We start from the raw sequence: 23,879 nt of genomic DNA, 5'->3' as shown, positions 1-23,879 counted from the left end.
ATGTCTAGATGTAACCGATCATTAATAGCATAACTGACCTATATAAGAGCTTGCATTTGTTTTATAAAAATAATTTTACTTTTAAAAAAATATATATATATGTATACGTCTGTAATGGAATGGAAGTATGTCAATGACAAATAGTCTAATAGTTTCCATCATTGTTCTGATCTTGGTTTCCCTGTATGTAGACTGTCATGTCAGTCGTAAAACGTGTTGTTTACTGTGATGAACTTCACAATAAAATAAATGACAAGTGTAAATAACTTGTGGGCCTTTTATTTTTAAAGTTTAATGTAAACCGAAGAAAAGATTTTACATGAACATTTTCAAAAAAAATGTGCTCCTGATAATGAATTGATTTGCAGAGGCAAAATTTAAATCAGTGTGGAGTGAGAAACTCCTTAGTCCCTGAGATAAAGACACTCATACCTCTGTGTGTAGTAGACTCGTTTGCAGGGAAAACTAACTCTGGAGAATAGAGACTGTAAATAACTTATTATTCCCTGCAGTCCTACCTGTGCAGGCAGTTGCCTGGGTGCACTGCTGTTGCTTGGTGATGATTTGTGATACCAGGTTGTGTACCTGACTCACTTTTACTCCTCCCAGTTATATCGAACCATCAGTTCTTGCTTTGCTGATGCATAGAGGTAAGTCAGCTAACTCTGAGTGACACACTGAAGCCAAATGAGGTTTGGGAAATATTGACTGTCTTTTTTTGAACCTTTGGACTTGCAAACAGAAATGGGACTGCTCTTTGTCTGTCAGAGCAACATGTGCAGCTCTGTGATTACCAAAGATGGCTGGTAAAAGACTTTTGGTTGGAAATTCAGAACTCAGCGAACCCTCATGGATGTCAAGATGATTTCTCAAGGACCAAGAAATGTGGTGTGATGCAATGGCACTTGGCCACGGGTCAAAGAAGTCCGTATCCTGTGACCAGGGGATCACACATGCTTCTCTAAGCAATGGGGTCAGTAATACTGAAACATTAAAACTGCAGCAATGCACTCTGATCTATGTCCTTTGTAGGGATTTTTGCGTATCTAACATTTTTTAGAGTAAATGCATGTTTTAGAGAATGCACAAGACCTTTCAAAATGGAGGCTCCTTCTGTGCTTTTAATGCCATGACTGATGCAGGTTCAGGCACTTCTACATACATGTTTCCATAAACTGTGTCAATATGCTTTGTAACAATCAGGTGTGTTTGATTGGGATTTGCAGATATCTAATAAATATAATAACATTTTAAACAAATTGATACCTACTGCCCAAACATAACTTAACTAAATGTTAACTAAATGATTCACTAGTGAAACTAAATAATTCACTACCTTTTCATTTTTCTTTAAGTTTGGTAGAATTCTATTTCAAAGAAAAACAAGACTCTCTGCTAAGTTGATGACATCACATTTTGAATTCTAAGTGGATGACATCACACTCCATTTGCACTCCATGACATCACACTCCAGATCAAAGGGAAATTGACCAATAACATTCTCTCAAAAGTCCTTAAGTCTCAGAACTGTGCAACTGTATAGGAACACACCACGAGCCAACCTTTAGACAAAGATTTGACACGTTAAGTGTATGCAACAAAACACAAACCCAAACCCAGATCGAATAGAAAAAATATCATTCGACACTGTAAGACAAAAGACAAGAAAAATGCAACATATGCAGCAAAACATTGATCCCCAGGAAGGGACCTCATCGGCCGCTGTTAGCCCTAAGCAGCAAAACCCAAACCCAAGAGGGAAAAACAAGGCACCAAATGAGGGGACTCCATCTGATGCTGCCAAACCAAAGGGTGCAAACAAGAAGAAGATGCAGAAAAATACAAACCCAAACCCCAGAGCCAGAAACCCTGGACCCAATCGAGGGCCTGTGCAACATCAGCCCAATGCCCACTTTAAACCCAATAATGGGCCAGGGCAACACTGGCAAAATCCACAGTTTTTGCCAAAACAAGGGCCTGTGCAACATCAGCCCAATGCCCACTTTACACCCAATAATGGGCCAGGGCAATACTGGCAAAATCCATGGTTTTTGCCAAAACGAGGGCCTGTGCCACATCAGCCCCATCCTGACCATAACACCAACGATGGGCCACCTCAGCCACAGCCTCACTTAACACCAAATGATGGTAGTCGTCCATACAATGAGACTGGTGAACTGGGTGCGCTGAGATTCCACCTGCAGGAGGCTCAGCACATGTGCAAAACCAATCTTTATAAAATGACAGCTGCAAACCACAAAGCTGCTGCAGCTAAAACTCAGAATGATTGGGTTCGTCTGCAGCTACAGTGCTGCAGACAAAATGCTCAAAAAACCATCCTTGAGCTCCAAAAACAGCTGGAAGAGGCTCGTAGAAAGACACCCGAGGAGAACTTCACCCCTGAGGTAAGTGAGGCTCCTGTTCAAGACAGCAACACAGCTGTCACAGCTGCAGAGCTGAGTGTGGACGCTTCAACACAAACTGCAGAAGCTCCACACACAGACTCTACAGACGTAAAAACTGTTCGAGAAGCTGAGTTGGAGGTCCAGTGCAAAAAACAGCAAGAAGAGATCGAACAACTCCGTGAGCAGCTCCTCAAAACTCAAAAGAATCTTGAAGAGGAAGTTGCAAAGCGCAAAGATCAGGAACAAAGAGACAACTGTGAGCTCGCTGAGCTGAAAGACAAACTCAGCACCAGTGAGGCTCTTTGTGAAAAAAATGATTTGAAGGCACAAAATTTAAAAGAAGAGCTGGAGAAAACCGTGGAGCAAAACCTGGAGAACACAACAATCCGCAACCAACTCGGGCAAACAGAGGAAGAAAAGATCACACTTCAGGAGTTTTTGCTGTCTCTGCAAGAGACAATAAAAAAGCAAGAAGACCAGTCCAACGTTGCCAATCCTCAAAATTCTCCAGCCCAAAACGAGACACTCCAGGAGAATCAGCCAGAAAAAGAGGAGGCCAGCGCTACCAAACCAGAAAGTCCAGAGGCCCGAGATGACCAAGTGCCAAAAGAAAAACCAAAAAAGAAAAAGGAGCGCAACTGGTTTTGGAGACTATTCACTTAAGTGACTTCCACTCCGTCTCCTATAAAATCACTGTAATATACAACTAAATATTATCAGTCACTTCCAGTGCCAAAACACCCATTTTAAAGCATATTTGCTTTAATATTTAGTTGTGTATAACTTTGTCATCGGCTCCACCCCCCAACCGGTCGCGGCAGATGGCCGCCCCTCCCTGAGCCTGGTTCTGCCGGAGGTTTCTACCTTTTGAAAGGTAGTTTTTCCTCCCCACTGTCGCCAATTGCTTGCTCATAGGGGATTGTTGGGTTTTTTCTTTAGTTCAGTTCAATTCAATTCATTTGTATGTAAATACTGTTGGATTGAATTGGACTGAATTAAAGAAGATTTTTAGGAGACGGAGTAGTCACTAAGTGAACCAGGGTATTATAACATCTTACCCATGAAAAACTACGATCAACCAATCAAATAAACAATTGAATTTAACAAAACATTTGAAATGTGAACATTTTGTCTCATTTAAAACATGTGAAAATGTCCAATTATAACAACCTAACAGCAGAAATAAAAATGTTTACATCCTGGTTGAAAACATTGTTCTGTGAATGATATCCACTGTGTCTGTGCTGTTGATGCCTTTTGAAAAAAAAGTCTAAAGTATTGTAGTTGAGTACAGCTCCAGGTTTTGTACAGATTACTTTCCATTTGCTGTAACTTTACTCTGCTATCTCATCAATAATGAATTTGATCATCATCTGTTCCCTGAATGCAATTGACACCCTCTTCTCAACGAGAAGCCTGGGCTCGGGTGGGCCCGAGTGTCCTGGAGGTACTTTCCCTGCCGGATACACGGGTGGCCAGGTCGTGTGCCTGGCGGGACTGTCGAAAAGTTAATAGCTATATTTGCAAAGCCCTTTATTAAAATATGCTTTCATGACATTATTGTTTGTCGGACAGTGGTCAGAGCTATCAGTGGCTGATGAGTGGGACATGAAATGTCACCTCTCGGGACACTGGGGAGGGAGCCTGAGTTAGTGTCTTGGGTTGAGAGATACTGACCTCAATAAACAGCTTGAGGATCTGCGGCTGTATGGTCTGGACACTCAGGTGAGGAGAGGAGCTGAGCTGGAGACATCTGAGAGAGGCCCTGGTTCAGAAGATCTTAAACTCCCAGTTTGAAGTGAAGACAGAGCTGAGTGTAAAAGCAAAGATCTCAATTTACGCTCTGAGCTGCGTCCTTATCTTCACCTATGGTCATAAGCTTGATTTAAAGATGGAAAGAACGAGATCACGGATACAAGTAGCAGAAATAAGCCTGTGTGAGGCTCAGTCATTTCATTTTTATTTTTTGAAGATGCAACATCCCAAAGGTGTATATAGAAAACATGTTGATCCTGAAGCATTTATTGAAGCTTCTGCGCTATTTGTGTAATCTTCTCCTGAAGTTCTCGGGTACATTTGGCCTTTCGATTGGGAATTTAACGTCTCGTACAAAATTAAAGACTTTTATTTAAAACAAAGGATGCCACAGCGTTGGGACTGTCTCTGTCAGATTCTTTGTAGATCATGTTAAGCTTTTGTTTTCAGGTGGGAGCTGCTAAACAAGCTGTGGCTCCGCCCACTAGGAAGTCTCGGTCCTACAAGTGTGTCCTTGCCTTCCTCATCATCCTCATTGTCATCATTATAGCTGCAGCAGCAATTTTGGCTTGGTATTTCCTGGGTGAGCAAAACATTGTCTCTCATTTTGTTAATATTTTAAGTATTTTAAGTTTAAGTCTCAAGTTGTGCTCCTGACAATGACAATGCTGTGTGAGTGGCCACATGTATACAGCATCTACAAAATTTGGTTTGCATGTTTACCTATGATCTTTTGCAACATGCTCAGTTTCAAATAACTGTCAAGTCATGAGGATTATTTGAGGATAGTAGTCATCATGTGCATGAGAAGCTGGCTCCGTAACTGTACTGCTTATCGGGATATAATTTAAAGACCCAAACCAGAACACCATACGTTTGGATCCCTGTAGAATTGCTGTTTTGGCAAAGGATATGTACTTTAGGATATGATGGAACTGGAGAAACATTTAAATGCTTTGCAACCAGATCAAATTTGCAACACGCCAACAGGAATCACATCCTGAACCAAGGCCAACTCTTCCAATTGCCGAACATTAAATACCAAATAATATTTTACTGACATACGCTATTGACCATGCAGCCGTTATGGAGTACTATCTAAATGTAATATTTTAGTTCTCTCTCAGCTGACTAAAACATGTTGGTCCTACAATGACTACAGAAGCCAGGGTCATGCATTTTTATCGGGAGGAACAAGGCAACAGAATTCAGTTGACCACAAGCTGTAATTTAGTGACATCTAGTCTTGAAATTTTACAAACTAACTTAGAGTTAGGCAGCACGGTGGCACGGTGCTTAGCACGGTTGCCACACAGGTCCTGAGTTCAATTCCACCATCAGGCCTGTGTTGAGTTTGCATGTTCTCCCCATGTTTGTGTGGGTCCCCTCTGGGTTAATAGACTGATCTAAATTGTCCATAGGTGTGAATGTGGGTGCGAATGGCTGTCTGTCTCTGTGTGTTAGCCCTGCAACTAAGGGGGACCTGTCCAGGGTGTACCCCACCAGGGTGTAACCCACCTCTCGCCCAATGAGAGCTGGGATATGATAGCCCTGTGACCCTGAAAAGGATAAGCAGAAGCGAATGGATGGATGGAACTTAGAGTTAGTGTGTAAAATAATAAGAGTTGATATTGTCCTCTGTGTGGTGTTGTAGTTTAGTGGTCAAGCAGGTACCAGCTGTGATTCTAAAATGTAAATGTAAGGCTTGAATTAGGTTGACAAGGATGTGGTAAAGAAGCAGAAACTCACAGACAGCTAGGGAAAGCAAATCAGAGTCAGTTTGACATGCTATATTTATAATGGTACTGCACACGTATACTGAAATACAGTGAGCAAATATTTTCCAGTTTCCTTTTTTCTTGCCTTTCATGCCTATTCTTAGCACAAATGAGCTGTCCCATGGATCATTATCATACGACAGATGAAGAACATTGGATCACTGTTATGATACTGTTATTATGTATTATGATAGCATCACAGTTACTCTTTGATGTCTTTAATTTCTGTAATTTCATTTCTACTCTATTTATGCTGTGTTGGTCCACATTTCTGTAACAGAATACAAGGTTTGGGTGTTAGAGGCTCGTGTCCAGCAGCAGTACACTGCCTACTTATCCATCCTCAACAGGAACTTCTCTACTGATCTGTCCTCTCACAACAGTCCTGTTTTCAAGAAGGAAGCCAAGGGCGTCGAGAGGATGGTGAGCAGGGACCATGAATTCCTCTGATGCAGATGTCCTAAAAATTTAGGTCACTTCATAGGTGATCCTGTCAGTTTCAAAGGCTTTCTGTTTTTCCACTAATTTTCACAATGTAATCTTAACAAGTAAACAATAACAAAAAAGGGACTGAAATAAATAACGCTTAGCAAGTTTGTTTAGGTACTGTAGATTAAATAATTCTGGACAACAAACAGTTGTTATCATTAAAGTACATTACACTAATAAGCCATAGACCAGAACAGAAGAAGAGCAGACTGTAGTCAGATTAGTCAGAACCACACAGCACAGCAAAAATAATACATTATAAATTAGCATTTTTAGAGGCTATGTTTGGCAGTATAAAGTACATATAGTGCATGTGTACTGACAGGAATACTACCATCCTGCACCTGAATGATTTAATGTGAACAGCTGATGGTGTTTTGCTTTCTTTCAGGTAGAGAATATTATGAAAGGTTCGAGTCTTTCTCGATACTTCAACTGCACCACTGTGTTTGCCTTTGGGTATGTACATTACATTTTTTCTTCACATAGTCATAAGTTAGAGTCATAACAACAGGAATGGGGCAGTATTGTAGTTTAGTGGTAGACTAGGTGCCAGCAGTGATTCTAAAATACAAATTGAGCCTTGAACTAGGTTGATAAGTAGTGAATATTGTGCCATCATGACTCCAAGTTCAGTTCAAGTTTTTGTCAACGAGAGGATATTTTCTACTGTTAAGCTTTGAGTAAAATTCAAAATCTACACTGTTCTGCACATTTTTTCTTAAAACTAACCTCTGAAAAATATCTTTGTGGCTTTAACATACGGTAAGCTTTTACTCTGTTTTGAATAAGGGAGCAGCCACCAGTTGTTTCTTTATAGTGGTTGGTGTTTTATGCTAACTGCTACAATACTGATGTGTTTCAACAAGTTCAGAATCTACCGCTTTCTGAACTGACAAAAACTGAAGATGATCAACTTTATCTTACCAACAGTTTTAGGTATATTATGGTAAATGGTCTGTATTTGTATAGCGCTTTTACTAGTCCTAGGGACCCCAAAGCGCTTTACACACCCAGTCATCCACCCATTCATACACTGGTGAAGGCAAGCTACAGTTGTAGCCACAGCTGCCCTGGGGCAGACTGACAGAAGCGAGGCTGCCATATCGCACCATCGGCCCTTCTGGCCAACACCAGTAGGTGGTAGGTGAAGTGTCTTGCCCAAGGACACAACAACCGAGACTGTCTGAGCCGGGGCTCCAACCGGCAACCTTCCGATTACAAGGCGAACTCCCAACTCTTGAGCCATGATTGATTATAATCAACCCAAGATCATGAGGTAAAAGTACCAACTGTATTGCAGGTCATGCATGTTTCTATAGACTGTATACAAAAAGCTCGACATGGCAACCTTAAAATGATAAACTACAGACTATAGACTGATTGTACAGCTCAGAATTCCCCTTGTTCAGATGTTGTTGTTTTATTTTTCATTTCTTTTTTCTTTTTATTTATACTGTAAATTTGCGGATTTTAGCTGGGAAGTTGCTTTTGGGCCCAAACAAGTGAAACACTGTGACTATTTAAGAAACTGTCATTTTTGGTATTTCACCAAATACCTGCACAAACAAGCATACTTATGACAACATGAAGCCATAGACACCAAATACTTTCAATCAGTAAAGACAGTAAAACACTAGAAGTCAAAAGTTTGGACACACCTTCTCATTTAATGGTTTTTCTTTATTTTTACTACTTTCTACCTTTTTAGATACATGCTGAAGACCTCATATATGAAGCAAGATATATGGAATTATGTAGAAAAAAAGTTGGTAAATATATCTAAATATGTTTTTGTGGTGGGGCGTGGTCTGCGGTGGCGTGCAGGGAGGGCGGACGCACCTGCACGGCATCCGCAATCACGCCCGCCACGTTAAAACACGGGGACTCAGGTGTGTGTGGTGTGAGGTGTTGTGAATAAAAAAATGTCTAAAAACACTGATCCCTGGACCCGCCGTGCCTTATTCCTGCCACAGTGGTGCCGAAACCCAGGAGGCGGCACGGCGGGTTCCTATCGGAGCCAGGGAGCGGAGGAGCTGGCCCAGAAGGTGGCCGAAATGGCGGCCGCCCAGCGGGAGCAGGCGGCGGAGGTGAGTCGCCAGCAGGCCGAGCTGCAGGACCAGTCCGAGCGCCACCTGCAACGGATTGGGGAGCTGGCGGCGCTGCTCTGGGCCTGGGCGCCATCCCCACAGGCGTGTACCGAGGACAGTGAAGCGGTGGAGGAGCCGCGTGGGGCACCTGAGCAGCCGGAGGTGGCAGACGAGGCGCGCGGGGATCTGCGCCTGCCGGAGGAGGGGGAACAGCCGGGTGAAGGGCTGCTCCTGCCGGGAGCGGTGGACGAGCCGCTCCGTTCGGAGGCGGCAGACGAGGCGCGCGAGGGTCGGCACCGGCTGGAGGAAGAGGAGTCGCGGGAGGGGCTGCCGGAGCCGCTCCCGCCAGCGCCCCAGCCAGCGGCGGACGAGCCGCTCCCGCCAGCGCCCCAGCCAGCGGCGGACGAGCCGCTCCCGCCAGCGCCCCAGCCAGCGGCGGACGAGCCGCTCCCGCCAGCGCCCCAGCCAGCGGCGGACGAGCCGCTCCCGCCAGCGCCCCAGCCAGCGGCGGACGAGCCGCTCCCGCCAGCGCCCCAGCCAGCGGCGGACGAGCCGCTCCCGCCAGCGCCCCAGCCAGCGGCGGACGAGCCGCTCCCGCCAGCGCCCCAGCCAGCGGCGGACGAGCCGCTCCCGCCAGCGCCCCAGCCAGCGGCGGACGAGCCGCTCCCGCCAGCGCCCCAGCCAGCGGCGGACGAGCCGCTCCCGCCAGCGCCCCAGCCAGCGGCGGACGAGCCGCTCCCGCCAGCGCCCCAGCCAGCGGCGGACGAGCCGCTCCCGCCAGCGCCCCAGCCAGCGCTCCCGCCAGCGGCGGTGGAGAAACCGGGAGGGGAGATGGCGGTCCCCGTGCCAGGGGAGCCTGCTCGACCTGTGCCCGAGGTCGAGGATCGAGCTGCCCCGGAGCGTCAGATGCGCCGGGTAGTGAGCCCCTCCCGGGGCCGGCGGGGTCGTGCCGGCTTGCCGGGTAGCCGGCCTCCAGACCGGTTTCGCCGCTGCTGCTGGAGGCGTGGCCGACCCCCGGACAAGGCTCGCCGCCATTGGAGGTGTGGGCGGCCTCCGCAACGGACTTTGCTCTGTTCCAAGGTTGGGAACCGGGGGGGGGGGAGTAGGTTCGGCCGGATGACTCCCCGGCCTCAATCGGGCGATGGGGGTGTGTGGTGGGGCGTGGTCTGCGGTGGCGTGCAGGGAGGGCGGACGCACCTGCACGGCATCCGCAATCACGCCCGCCACGTTAAAACACGGGGACTCAGGTGTGTGTGGTGTGAGGTGTTGTGAATAAAAAAATGTCTAAAAACACTGATCCCTGGACCCGCCGTGCCTTATTCCTGCCACAGTTTTATATTTTAGATTCCTGAAAGTAGCCACTCTTTGCTTTGTTGACAGCGCTGCAAACCCTTGGCCCTCTCTCAATGATGATTACATGATGTAGTCACCTGAAATGGTTTTCATGTCACAGGTGTGCCTTGTCAGTGTTCATTTGTGGAATTTCTTGCCTTCTTCGTCTGACACTGTTGGGGATTTATTCAAAATTGAAGGCACACTGAGCCAGCATGGCGACCACAGCAGCCTGCAGCGACATTACATCCCATCCAGTTTACCTTTATTTTGACCACAATTTCGTTTTCAACAGGACAATGACCCCAAACACACCTCCAGGCTGTGTAAGGGCTATTTGACCAAGAAGCAGAGTGACGAAGTGTTGCACCAGATGGCCTGTTCTCCTCAGTCACATAAACTAAACCCAAACGCAATGGTTTGGGATAAGACTGTTTAAGACTATTGGAAAACTATTTCAGGTGACGACCTCATGAAGTTCATCGAGAGAATGCCAAGAGTGTACAAAGCAATCTAAAATATAAAAAGTGTTTTGAGTTAGTTCAAACGTTTTTGTTTCCTACATAATTTCATATGCTCATTCATAATTTTGATGCTTTCAGTGAGAATGTACAATGTGAATAGACATAAAAATAAAGAAAAACCATGAAATGAGAAGGCGTGTCCAAACTTTTGACTGGTCTTTCGAGTCTTGGTTGTCTTTTTGTCTCTGCAGGGAAGGAAGTGTTGTGGCTCACTTCTGGATACTGCTGAACATACCCAGCAGCCATGCCGAGGGAGTCACGCTGGAGAAGGTCAGAAGGAGCCTGGTGGAGGGCCTGAAGGGGTACAGCAGGTCAAAGGTGGAAGAGACAGCCAGCTTTGATGGATACCTTTTTCATCTCCCTACACTATCTGTCAGTGGTGAGAGGAAGAACATGGGCAGAAAAACAGCTAAAGGAAGATTTCAATTTAAATTTAATGTACATTTAATTTAATTTCTGTTTCTTTTTCTGCTCCCTACAGAAACTGACCCCAAAGTTGTAAAACTTTTGAAAGCCTCATTTGGTATCAGATTTTATTTCAGTTTGTTTATAATTTCTTGTTTTGTATTAATTAATTCATGTACCGGAACTTTAATTACAAGTGGCACAGTCCACTGTACATTAGACAAGAAATAAAGTAACTCATGGGAACAAAGGCAAACAGGATTTTATGTTGAGCATGCTTCTCAGTATAATTTAATTTATTTAACAAATGTGATTTTGGGGTGAAAGGCAAAACATTTTAAAGCCTTATTTTGACATTTGAACTCCACCTCTATTAGGTCGCATCATTATTTAATTGACAACATTTAATACCCTTTTTTTGACTTGCTTAAAGGGGCACTCATTGGTCATGCTTAGAGTTTAACTACATCATAGTACAGGTAGTTTATATGTTTAGTTTTGAAATGACTTTAAAATGTTTTGAAAGGGGCATAATAATAACAAGATAAAAACAATGGAACTTGGATACTAACTAGCAACTGAATTATTTAAATTTGCTAACAACATATTTGACTTACAAAAGTAAATGTTCTGATTCAGATGCCTAAGATATAAGATATTTTCTGTCCAAATCTCTAGTAATGTTAATGGAATGTAAATGTTAATGTAAACTGTTAACTAGTGCTAATAGCATCTGGGTGCTCAGTGAATGTCTAAGTTAAATTCATTTAACATTAGTAAGCTCTTTATATATTGTTGGGTTTGGCAGATAAATAGTGCAAAACATTTTCTAGGTTTTATGCTAGCTAGCTCGAATGCTAACGTTAGCAGCTTTATTAGCACAGATGCCAAAAACTCTATAAACTGATTTTCTCCTGTGTTATACTTTTATATGGCACATTGTTCTAGTTTAGTTTGATCTTTTAATAATTTCTTTTTAGACAATTCCTTTTAACGTAATAGCTCCATATCTAAAGTCAAAGTAAAACATTATATGTAGTGTAATGTCATCAATCCCTATCAGCTTAAGTTAAACCATAGAAACAAAAGCCATTGAAGTTTAACATTTACAAATCCCATCATCTGTGCGCAAAAGTACAGACTCAGTTCTGACTTTAATTCTTGCCTTTTTTGCCCCAAGACTGCTACCGCTATCAGAAGGTGGTGTCCAGCAGCCCCATTCTGCTCCGTGGCCCTAACACACAGCGTTCCTCCTGTCTGTGGCACCTCCAGACCACCCCAGGCTCCCAGCTTGAGCTCCATATGGAGTGGCTGCTTCCAGAGTGCAGTGACAGACTGCTGGTGTACAACTCACTCACCCCTGCTGATAATCATCTCATCACATCGTGAGTCTCTCCTAACAATACAAGTATATTTAGACTGATACACAGCACTGTGAGGCATTAATGTAAAGTGACAGGAATATTTAAAAACCACAAATTGAAATCAATATTTGGCCTGACCTTTAAAATAGGATGATCTACACATATCTAGGCCTCTATAGTTCCTGTTATAGATGTCCAAAATATAAACTCATACTAACACGTTATTATCACTATCATTTATGGGCTCTGTGCAACTTTCCTTGCTTCCTACCAGTGTGTATGGCTGCAGCAGACATGAGCACGTGGTCCGTGTCCTGTCATCAGGAGATTGGATGACAGTGGTTTGGAAACAGGGTCTATACAATTACAAGGAATCCTTTTCTTTGTCTGTGCAGGCTTGGGAACACCAGGGTAAGCCTACCTGAATGTTTTGCACTTCTCTCTGGTAAAAAAATGTATCATACAATAATTTGACTAAAAGTCAGCATCCTAACATGCAATGTCAACTTTTTGGTGGCACTAGAAAATTTCAGGTCATCACCCAAGTGATTATGTTACATCATCTGGAAAACATTTTGGTATTCTGTCCAGTAGATGTTTAGATATGTCACACTATAAATGAAATTATTGACCGGTTAGTTGTGCAAGAGCTACAGGAATGACCAGAGTGAGTGGGATCTAGTCTCTGGGCAGCAGATATTGATATCCTCATGTATTTTTATGGCAATCTATCTTGGTCTTACAAAACCAATCAATCAAGAATCAATCAAGTTGTGTTCTGAAAGACATGGTAGAAATCAATCTTGTGTGGATCCTGCTATATTCATGATTTCCCCCTTCTTTTCTGTATATATTGACATTAAATGATTATATTGTGGACTGAACAATCTTTCTTGCTTTGTGTCTTCATCATTCTTAGACTGTAATTCCACTATACAGCTGGAGGCAGTATCAGGGGTCCAAGGGACACTAAAGACACCCTTCTTTCCCAGCTACTACCCTCCTGACACCAACTGTACCTGGAGCTTTACTGTAAGCCTCTCCTTCAGCTGTGCATCTTTTATTGATCCACACGTTGATTGATTATTTTATTTATCATCAAATGATCCACGTAAAACTTTGAATCACTAAAGGTAACTCGTATTAATAAATAATACTGTCAACCTGTCAAGAAATTAACTTGATGGATACATTTACTGTCCTGTGTGTGATTTCAGATGCCCAGTGCAGGGATGGGCTTGAGTTTGACATTCGAGGGCTATGAGCTAAGCCGAGCCAGCTACAACCAGGCCTGTACCCAGGGACAGTGGATCCTCCAGAATCGCAGGTAAGCTGTGCCACAAAGACCTTTTTCAGCCCAGTAAAGCAACGTTAGTGCCTATTCTGGAACTTATTATACATGTTTACACACAAAAAAAAACATTTGAGATAGCCCAACATAACGCAAATCCTCATCATAACTGATATAACGGGTCGTGCTTTCAAATAGTTCCCTTTTTAGCAAATAGTCACGTGTAAAGGATTTTGTCTTTCTGTGTAATGCACAGGTGCTGAGTTCTGCTTCTTCTTAGCCTCAGTAAAAAGTATTTAGACCCTGAGAAGATTTTGTTCCCTACTGAACAACAGGGGGCAGTGTTGTACCACACAAGCCAACCAAATCCCCTAATGTTTGAGAGTATTTTAATTCCAGTATAGGCAATTTACATTTTTTTAAATGTTTTTTAAACTCACAAATCCCTTACTTTCTTTATTTAATCAGGAAGAAACAGATCAATAGTTTCTTGTACAAGTGGAGAGGTGATGCCTTCAGGGACACGTCCCTTCAATTTCACCCTCCCTCTCCTTTCTCAGACTGTGCGGCACCAGGGCTCTGCAGCCCTACAGCGAACGTCTCTTCCTGCTCTCTACGACAACCACTATCTTCATGACATCTGAGGTGTCACTCACAGGGCCGGGCCTTCAGCTGCAATACAGCGTCTTCAACCTGTCAGATCGTGAGTTGTGGATGCTGGAACTGACAGCCATGAAATGCTGATGAAAATATTGGGATGTCATTTTGTGACCTTTTCTCAGCATAATTTTGAGCTCTGTGTGTATTTGTGTTTTATAGCTTGCCCAGGACAGTTCCTGTGCACTGTGAACGGTCTCTGCGTGCCCATCTGTGATGGAATCAAGGACTGTCCCAATGGCCTCGATGAGAGAAACTGTGGTATATACAGAACTCCAAACATAAATAATTCTCCCTTCACATTGAGAGGGTAGAGTAAGTGCTCAAATACTGAATGTGACACATAAATGTGCCCATTCTAAGTAAAATAATGTTGAATTTATTGTCTATCAGCCACCACCCTCATGGTGAGGCCACTTGTGACACTGGAGAGCCAAAACTGCCAGATTTATATGACATGGACGAGAGCAGAACTGTTCCAGAAAAACATCAGATATGTAAGGCTTATCAGAGTGCTGCTAATGAAAGCTGCCTGGCTTTAAATCCAGGGGTGATGTTGATCTGATCTGATGGGCCTACTCTTTAAAAACCCCATGAAAGCACTTGGAAGGCAGAAAGAATCTCTAATTTTAAAACCTGTGAGTGTTGGCAGCCTATCAAGCTACAATGCTCTCTGTGGTTTGACTAAGGTCAAGTGTTCACTATTGATTCGGTGCTGTGAAAAAATGTTCATCCCCGTCCTGATTTTTTTGTTTTTGCACATTTTTTAAGACCTAAATATTTCAGATCATCAAGAGAATTTTAATATTAGACAAAGATAACCAGGGATAAGGGAAAAAGCTATCTAAACCTTCCTGGCCCTGTGTGATGAAGTAAGACATCTAAAAAAGGTGAGATAAAAAGTCAGTGACATCTATCAGTCTGGAAAGGGTTAGAACGCCATTTCTAAGGCTTTGGGACTCACAGTAAACTACAGTGAGAGTCATATCCACAAAAGGAGAAACCTTGGAACAGTGAACCTTTCGAGGAGTGGCTGGCCTAACAAAATTACTCCAAAAGTGCATTGAAGACTCATCCAGGAGGCCACAAGAGAACCTAGAACAACATCTAAAGAACCGTAGGACTCATTTGCCTTAGTTAAGGTCAGAGTTCAACAACATTGAGAAAGAAACTGGGCAAAAATGGCCTCCATGGGAGAGATCAAGGAGAAAAAAGAACACAAAGGCTCGTCTGACATTTGCCAAGGTTTACATCTGGTGTAAAACTAGCACTGCATTTCATGAAAACATCATCATACTAACAATCAAACATGGCGGTTGGTGGTAGAGTGATGGTCTGGGCTGCTTTGCTCGATGACTTGCTGTAACTGGTGGAACCACAGATTCTGCTCTCTGCACGAAGATCCTGAAGGTGAACCACTGAACCACTCAGGGCAATTACTTTTTCACATAGGGTCAGGTAGGTTTGGATGGCTATTTTCCATTAATAAATAAAATCATCATCATTTAAAAACTGCATTTTGAATTTACTCAGGTTATCTAACATTTAACTATGACAAACATGCAAAAACATAATACCAAAAATATGGAAGCGACAAAGACTAATGCTGATATTATACTAATTTACAGAAAGTAAAATATGCTAGCCACAAATTCAGACATATTTACTGCATATTTCTGTTATACAAAAGCATCAAAAGCACTTTATTTAATAACTTGTACTCTCAAATGTACTCTCTAATAAAACTCCTCTTTTGCTTTTCTCCTAATAAACATAATCCAGCATACATTAAATCAAGCTATTCATTATCTACTGCGACACACTCAAAATACATTTAATCTGTAAATAAGAAGCACAGTGGGCTAACTCATGTTACACGTCTGAGTTTTTCTACAATATTTTGTCAGTGAACGGTTCTGAATGTAGTGTTTACATGTGTGTTTCTCAGTATGTGTGGCACAATACAAATGTCCAGAGGACAGTCAGTGTGTGGACTACTACAAAGTGTGTGACCAACACCCAGACTGCCCTGAAGCTACCGATGAGATGAACTGCACTGAAGGTAACAGGCAGCAAGTGTCCTTCTTTTCACACATAAAATACTTCCACAGCCGTCGGCAAAGGGTAGTTGGAAAAATCACTACGATCCCCCTTTTTGGAATATATGTAGTAGATGCCTCTAACACTACATTTCCTGTTTGCTGTATAACCAAAGCCTCCATTCACCTTTTAAAATGCTTAGCTTATAAAAAGTGTGCTTTAAGATGTAACCACCCAGACGTCATTTTAAATCATTGATTCATTCAGGTGTTCAAATACTTTTCTGACATCCATCTCTGAGGTGTCTGACTTTTTAATTAGAAGGTGACAGTTAGAAAGATGCATGAAGGTGAGGGATAGGAAGGTGTGGGTTGCATGCAGCAAAGCGCCCACGGCAGAATCAAACCCTGCCTGTCTGCTGCCACAGGGACAGACAAAAACATATCTGTTTTCAGTGATGTAGTGGCCTGTTTTTATCTTGTCCTGCATCCTTTTGGAAGACCCAAATGACTTTGTCCTGAACATCTCAACAGTAACAGGCACCACATGCATATTGGTTCCTTTTAGCTTCAAGCTGAACTGATGAGGGAAGCAGTCACAGGCCATGATATAAACTGTACACAGGCTCTATTAGAAAATCAACCAACTCTGAGATTCCTGAACTTTATTGTTTAATTGCATTAAATATAAATGTATACTTGTGTCCATGCCCAGGCGTGCAGTGTACAGATATGACCTATGTGTGTACCGACGGAACGTGTCTGAAGAAACCAAATCCTGAGTGTGACTTTGTCACTGACTGCCCTGACGCCTCCGATGAGAAACATTGTGGTAAGAAGACTCGATCACCTAACACCTTCTAACTTTCTTCTCATTATTTTAATTGTATCACATTTAAATTTCGAGACGTCTGTGTGCTTCTATGTCAGAGAATTTGTTTCAATAACTCGCGAGCATTTTATTTGAAATGTATTCGCTCACACTGCGCGCATCAGCGTGTTTAAACATACCTGCGTGTGTGTATCCAGAGTGCGGCCTGAGGCAGTTCTCCAGCCGCATCGTTGGGGGAACGGACGCCTCAGAGGGGGAGTGGCCATGGCAGGCCAGCCTGCAGGTGCGGGGTAACCACATCTGTGGTGGCGCTTTAATCGCCAGTCAGTGGGTGGTGTCGGCTGCCCACTGTTTCTATGACGACCGGTAAGGGCAGGAAACAAGAAGGAAGGAAGTGGTGTGATGACTTAAATGTTAGAAAGTGCTGTTAATAAGAAGACAACCAGAGTTTCTCTGTTGTGTAAAGATTAAAATATTCTCATCCTCTGCCGTGACTTTGATGGAGCATTTTAGTCGTGGTTTTATAAATCAAGTTTATTTCTGCTGCTGCTTCCTCATTCTGTCCTTCGGGTGCATCTTTGCTGACCGGGGTTTAACTGTGACAGCCTGTCTGAGTCAGAGGCAGAGTATTTATGTATTTGTATACACTCAACCCCACAATCTGGACCATCCCCAAAAACTATAGCTGCAGCATCCTCTAGAGCATTACCTATTTTTCTCTGCTTAATTTTCTTGCATGGTGATTAAAAGCTTATGCAGTCTTCAGAGTCTGTGGATGAGGAAGATAAAAAAGCTGAAAAAGTATAAACAGATATTTCTTGGCATGAGTTAATACTGCTAACTGTGTGGGTGTTTTCTTTTTAAATAGCTCAGGAAAAAAACGCTTTCTTATTGGCCCTACAACACATTTGACCTCTTTGTGTTCTGCTCCTGCTGCAGTCTCTACTCCCCCTCAGTGTGGACAGTCTACCTTGGCAAACTTCTGATCAACCGTAGCAGCCCTACAGAGGAGGTGGCGCGGGTCCAACGCATCCATCTTCATCATTACTATGACGATGAGTCCCACGACTACGACCTGGCCCTGCTCAAGCTGGACCGGCCCGCCGCTGCGCTGCTGGCTGGGCACGCTCGACCCACCTGCTTGCCCCCACCAACGCACCAGCTGGAGCCAGGCCTGCTCTGCTGGGTCACTGGCTGGGGGGCACTCCGTGAGGGGGGTGAGCTTGGAAAACAGGGAAGGGGAGGGCTTGAAGGATGTGCAGAGAAGCTAGAGTATGGAATAGCAAATTACAGTATCTTTTAATAACCAGTAAACCTGCTATGGCAGTGATTTCCAAGTTTTTGGTTTGACCTCTCAAAATGCCTCCATATCTGCTACACTTTATCACCTCAATTTGCTTTATATTGTAAAGTAAAGACTCTACAATAGTATAGAAAAACCCCAACAATCAGACAAACCTCTATAAGCAAGCACCTCTGACAGGTCTTGGTGAGACTCCCCTGGTGAGCTGGGGCTTTTTATGTTCACTCATTGCCTGCACGGGCTTCTTTCAGAAACTCCAGTTTCCTCCCACGGTCCAGAAACATGCGTATTAGGTTAACTGGTGATTTTGAATTTGTTGTAGGTTAGATTTTAGAGTGTGTGGTTGTCTCTCTGTTTTAGCGTGATGATGGACTAGAGACCTGTCCTTGTGTACCGTGCCATCTGGACTACTTTTTGTCTGGAAATGACATTAAAATATTGAAATAAAACTGCAAAGACACAGGTCCATTTCAGTAACTTGAACGAGCTGACAGAAGGTTTAACAGTCTGTGACCTAGCCATCTGCTGTTCAGAGCAGCTGTGCCAGTAATAAACCCAAACTTTAAACCTTTAATAAACGAGTATTAGCCACAGAGACCAGTTTTTTCCCCTTGTTTATTTCTGCTGTAAAGTTGGGCAGTTTGATATAGGAGACCGTGGCAACTGACTTGCTTTCAGAGCCAGCCTCAAGTGGCCATCCATATTTATTAGAGCAAAGTTTAATCAGTTTCCTCTATGATCAAACATCTTGGAGGTTTAAAATTCATCTTCTGACATTTTAAATGGATTGCTGTTTTCAGGTTGGGGACCTGTATCCTACCTGCCTCTCAAAACAGTCATTTTTCATTCTCCACGATCATAAATCACATTGAGCTACAGGCTGCTTTATGCACAGACACAACAACAGACCTTAAAAGACACTTAAATCCCACTGAGCAGTTTCATAAACACTACTAGTCCTAGAGTGATGTTACATTTACTGCTTTAAAAATGGAAGGTTTACTCTAAAACCGTGGTTCTTAACCTTGTTGGAGGTACCGAACCCCACCAGTTTCATATGCGCATTCACTGAACCCCTCGTTAGTGAAAAATAAAATATGATTTTTTTCAAATTCAAGACATAGATATGTTTTTTATTGGTGCACAAAATGAGCCGTGCATGTCATGGTGGAGGCTCTGCCGAACCCCTGAGACCGACTCACTGAACCCCTAGGGTTCGATCGAACCCAGGTTAAGAACCACTGCTCTAAAAGAAGAGCACTCACTCACTTTTTAGTTTTTCTTTTAAGCAAGCTCGACTCCTGTTGCAGAATGATTACCGACTTATGTATTATTCAGTGTGATGCATCATTTTCACAACCAAACGACTGTGTGGTTTTTAAAAACATCCTTTTGTCAGTGCGTGCGAGATACGGGGAGTTTTTGTGCAGATGGTGATGTGGAGGCAAGTGGGTGTGCTATTTTGATATCTGAGCAAACACACATGGAAAAAAAAACCCTAATTTAAATCAAAAAGGCAGGAGGAGATGGAGTGGTGTGGGTGGAAGTGGTTTCTGCTATCACGATGAACTTAATAAACTGAAGGCTGAGAGAGAGAAAAGGTGTGGGAGAACATATACTGGCATGCAACGCTTCATAAGAATCAATACAACTTTTGAGAAAAATTGAAGCTAAATTTGAATACATTAAAATGCATTTGCTTGATCATAATTGGAATAAAGTGTTTTCTTGTTACCGTAAGGGAAGACCTTTGTTGTTCATTATTAGTAAGTGAAGACACGTCAACCAGGCTTTCCAGCAAACATGGGTGCATCTGGGTTCTACACTATGGGGAACAGCAGCTGCCCACACAAAGCACGCTAAGTGTGGTCTGCCCAGATGTACCCCACATTTCACACCAGTAGCAGGGATCACAGAGGGCTGCCTAACTGTGCCCCGTGGTACATTACAGCCACCAGCTGTATGCAGCGTGGAACAGCGTTTCCGAGGTTCTGAATCAATCACCTTCTCTCAGCTTCTCAGTCTCTACTAAAACATGTTCCGTGGTTTCATTACCCTGTATAGTGTTTCATTAATATAAGTAATATGCTGGCCCATGTAGGCCCAAAGTCGGGTGGCTGTGCCTCATTAGATAGCATGGGTAATATACCAGCTGGAAGGTTGGTGGATCAATTCCTCTGGATACTTCAGTCTACAGTGTGTCGGGGAATGTTAGACAAAGCACTTAGTTCTAGGAAAAAGTGCTTGAGTTAAATTGTCTTTTCTTTGAGCCTTCTAGGAAAGTGGTTAAAATGCTCAGTTAGAGTAGAAATACCTGTGCACACACAGGATCCACAGCACCTTTGCCCCTTTAGGACCCCTATATGAGCTTTCTATGGGCAAACACACAATGGGTTCCCTCACACCAGTCCACAAAGGGCACATTAGGAATGTTTATTGGACACTGGAGGTTGCAGAGTGTTATTAGTGCTGTTGGGTGATATCTATTGCAAATGGTGCTGCACCAAAATCTTCTCTGTGATTGCTTTTGCTCGCTAGCAGATTGCTGCAGTTTGCATGAAAGTATGCTGATTTGTCTGCAGACAAGTCAACAGTGAAAGTTGAAAAGTGCGATGGGAAGTGAAAACGGAGAATGTTTGCTTTCACTGTAAAAGTTGTGTCTTACAATTGAAACCAACATGTTTCAGAAGACACAGCTTTGACTCTCAACGCTAGTTAGCATTTTCCAGGCGTACTATGAGTGATGACAACCAAAACAATCAAAAGAAGGTTGTCAGTGCAGAAATGTATACCTTTTTGCAACAACCTCCCAAAAGCACTCGCAGTCAGGGAAAACTTGTTTTTCCCTCATCACTGGCCATTTCCAGACAATTGCTAACGGGTCTCTAAGCTGGTGTTACTGGGGCCTTAAGCAGTGCACAAAGACTCAACAGCATTACGACTGAGAGGTTATTCTTTTGCCCTCTGTCACTTTGTCCTCTTACCTTTCCCAGGCACAGCCAGTAATGTGCTTCAGAAAGTTGATGTGCGCCTGGTTAGCGAGGAATCCTGCATCCGTTCCTACGGACACCTGGTTACTCCCAGAATGCTTTGTGCCGGTTACCGCAATGGAAGGAAAGATGCCTGTCAGGTACAAAGAAATACAAGCTGCATGTGCTTTGAACTTTGGCAGCAAAAATGGATCAAATGACTAAAAATGAAAAAGCAAGTGGAACTCAGAATGTCCAACACAACACTTAGCACTTCATCCCCTCAGCTCCACACATTGTTTCCTTTACAGCCTGCAGTTTTACTGTTTTGTCAGTCTCACCATTCCCGTCTAAAATATCTTTACCTGCATTTGAAAAAAGAAGAGCGAACAAAACAAGCCAAAAGAGGACCAGGCTTTGGTTTGCTGGGTGGAGATACCGCACAAGTGTGTATGTAGAACTGCCAAGAAACTGTAGGTAAAATCAAAGCAGAGATTTAAATTAAACTGATTTTGTATGGATTCTCTCTGTAATATAACTAATATTACAAAAAATCTAAATTCAATATGTTCCTGCTGTGTTTTAAAGTTGATATGATGCAATGAAAGTAAAATTCTGTATCACTTAGAATCGTGTAGTCCTGCTCTCTGTCAAGATGTCCTCAAAGCCACAAAAAAGGAGAAACCGATTAAAATTTTAAGTATTAAAAAAAATCCTATAATGTTATTTCCTCTTTTTAGCCCAGTTTTTTAAAACACATCCATGTTATAAAATGAGTTTTAAAAGCCACATATCTAAGAACCCCTGATGATGATGATGATGACATAGTGAGTCACTGTAGTAATTATAAGTACTGTCAATTATTATGGTGCCTCTGTGCTGTGAAGACCCAGTCTTATTTGTGCCTCGTTAACGTTACCTTTGTTTGTTAGGGAGACTCGGGCGGTCCCTTGGTGTGTCAGGGGCCTTCAGGTCGCTGGTTCCTGGCTGGGGTGGTGAGCTGGGGTAAAGGCTGCGGGCGTCCAGACTACTACGGTGTCTACACTCGCATCACCAGGCTCACCAACTGGATAAAGCAGGTCATCAGCAGCTCCTGAGTCACTGATGTCACACTTGCACCAGAACACCAAACCGGAAGAGAGGGAAAAAATGCCTTAAGGTGTTCACAGATGACCTGAGACTGGTTCTTATCCAAACAATGCAACTGTGAAATGTTAAAGGCTTTTTTCCAAAGTAACAAAAGTAATGAAATACTGAAATGTTACGCCTCTAATAACTGATAGTAAAAAACGCTTTGAAATTGTACCCAGCGAACTTGTTAAATCATTTACAAGCTGAATCTTCCTCATTTGAAAGATAATAAACTTCACATACAGCCTCATATATTCTGTGTTTGCATCTCTGATTCAAAATGAATGTGAAATATATGTAACAAGACAAGTCCACAGTCATGATACTCGCTGTGGGAGTTTATTTATACTTTTAGTACTTAGCCTCGAGCTGGGTACTTTGGAGGAGACTCCTATACTTCTGCAGACTCCAACTTGTTTTTGCAGCGGAAGAGGCGCCCCCTGCTGGTTATTAGAAATAATGTTGTTTTAAGGCTGCACCTTTTGGACCTGGAAGTTTTGGCTTTTGTTCATATATGGTCTTTGCGTATCTAATTGCAACATAGTAAAACGTAAACCAAAGAAAGAAAAGATCATCTAATTAAGGGATGTTAAGCTGGTTTCAGTGCCCTACAGTTTGCCATTATTCTACACTACAGAAAAATCTGTCAGCGCAACTCTTTCAGTTTAAACTGTGAGAGCTAAATGTTTAAAATTACAGAAATGTTTTGGTAGATCATTGCAAAGACCACTCTGTAAGTATAAAACTGAAAGTTTTTTTTTTTTGGTTAATTAACAGAAGTCCAGTGTTTTTGCTATTTTTTGGAGGACATGGGGGTGTTTTTTACTTCATGTTTTAACTGTGGATCCACTGGTAAGAAACAGAAATTTCTATAGTCGATAGATTACTTTGGTGTGACCTTGGGAGCATAACAGTCGGAAAAAAAATTAAAACTTAATACAGTTAAAATCTATGACTTCTTTCAGATTTTCTAAAGCTGTTGTCAATGAAAAATTGTACTGAGTAGTCAGTATAAGCTTTTAGTGATATAAGTTTATTGATGATAGAATACTGCATGATGACCTTTTCCTTGTTTAGAACTGATTGTTCTTTATGAAACGTGTTCTGATATTTGTATCTGAATCTTTCCACAGCGATAGTAAGAAGTTGAACAAGCAGTTCTGACCTCGCACACACACACACACACACACACACACAATCACATACGCACATGCTCATGTCACTGAACGAATGTATTCATTTCTCTTGTATAAATAAAGAACGCAGACGGTGACAGAGCACAAGTCCGTGAGTGTCTCTTACGTGTAGGAGCCCTCTGTCACTTGTCCTCGCGAGTAAAGACAACTGCAGTGTTTGTGTTTTCTAACTCAAGTGTCTCAGCTGAAGAATTGCGGGGTGATTTTAAGAAATCCCCTGTCAGTTGTCCTCCACGCCTTATGTGTGACACCCCTGATCTAAACTTCATAGTGTCTAAAGTATCTTAAGAGACACAATTACAATAACAAGCAGGTGGGT

The 23,879-nt window shown here is 42.8% G+C and overlaps 2 protein-coding genes across 2 annotated transcripts; both read left to right on the top strand.

The window, feature by feature from the left end:
* Nucleotides 1-737: 737 nt before the first annotated feature.
* On the top strand, nucleotides 738-22,607 carry tmprss6 (transmembrane serine protease 6). The gene is made up of 18 exons (XM_087841548.1): nucleotides 738-973; nucleotides 4,611-4,743; nucleotides 6,219-6,361; nucleotides 6,819-6,886; nucleotides 10,565-10,752; nucleotides 10,855-10,896; nucleotides 11,959-12,163; nucleotides 12,417-12,553; nucleotides 13,062-13,174; nucleotides 13,360-13,469; nucleotides 13,994-14,136; nucleotides 14,253-14,351; nucleotides 16,039-16,152; nucleotides 16,845-16,961; nucleotides 17,159-17,327; nucleotides 17,901-18,178; nucleotides 21,258-21,394; nucleotides 22,166-22,607. Exons 1-18 carry the CDS (start codon nucleotides 884-886, stop codon nucleotides 22,328-22,330), a joined length of 2,451 nt encoding a protein of 816 aa, XP_087697674.1. The 5' UTR covers nucleotides 738-883; the 3' UTR covers nucleotides 22,331-22,607.
* On the top strand, nucleotides 1,480-3,514 carry LOC148102446 (uncharacterized). Its single transcript, XM_087841550.1, has one exon. It carries the CDS (start codon nucleotides 1,593-1,595, stop codon nucleotides 3,066-3,068), a length of 1,476 nt encoding a protein of 491 aa, XP_087697676.1. The 5' UTR covers nucleotides 1,480-1,592; the 3' UTR covers nucleotides 3,069-3,514.
* Nucleotides 22,608-23,879: the final 1,272 nt, after the last annotated feature.

This window comes from Neolamprologus brichardi, chromosome 6 (assembly GCF_056152115.1).
Source record: "Neolamprologus brichardi isolate AB-2024 chromosome 6, ASM5615211v1, whole genome shotgun sequence".
Taxonomy (NCBI): Eukaryota; Metazoa; Chordata; class Actinopteri; order Cichliformes; family Cichlidae; genus Neolamprologus; species Neolamprologus brichardi.
The sequence above is the reverse complement of the archived record's forward strand: the minus strand, read 5'-3'. Positions and strand labels throughout refer to the sequence as shown.

Coding starts and splice junctions, on each gene's coding strand:
- LOC148102446 (XM_087841550.1), top strand. CDS start 1,593: ATGCAACAAAACACAAACCCAAACCCAGATCGAATAGAAAAAATATCA.
- tmprss6 (XM_087841548.1), top strand. CDS start 884: ATGTGGTGTGATGCAATGGCACTTGGCCACGGGTCAAAGAAGTCCGTA. Junction 10,753..10,854: donor CCCTACACTATCTGTCAGTG/GTGAGAGGAAGA, acceptor TGCTCCCTACAG/AAACTGACCCCAAAGTTGTA. Junction 21,395..22,165: donor GAAGGAAAGATGCCTGTCAG/GTACAAAGAAAT, acceptor TTTGTTTGTTAG/GGAGACTCGGGCGGTCCCTT.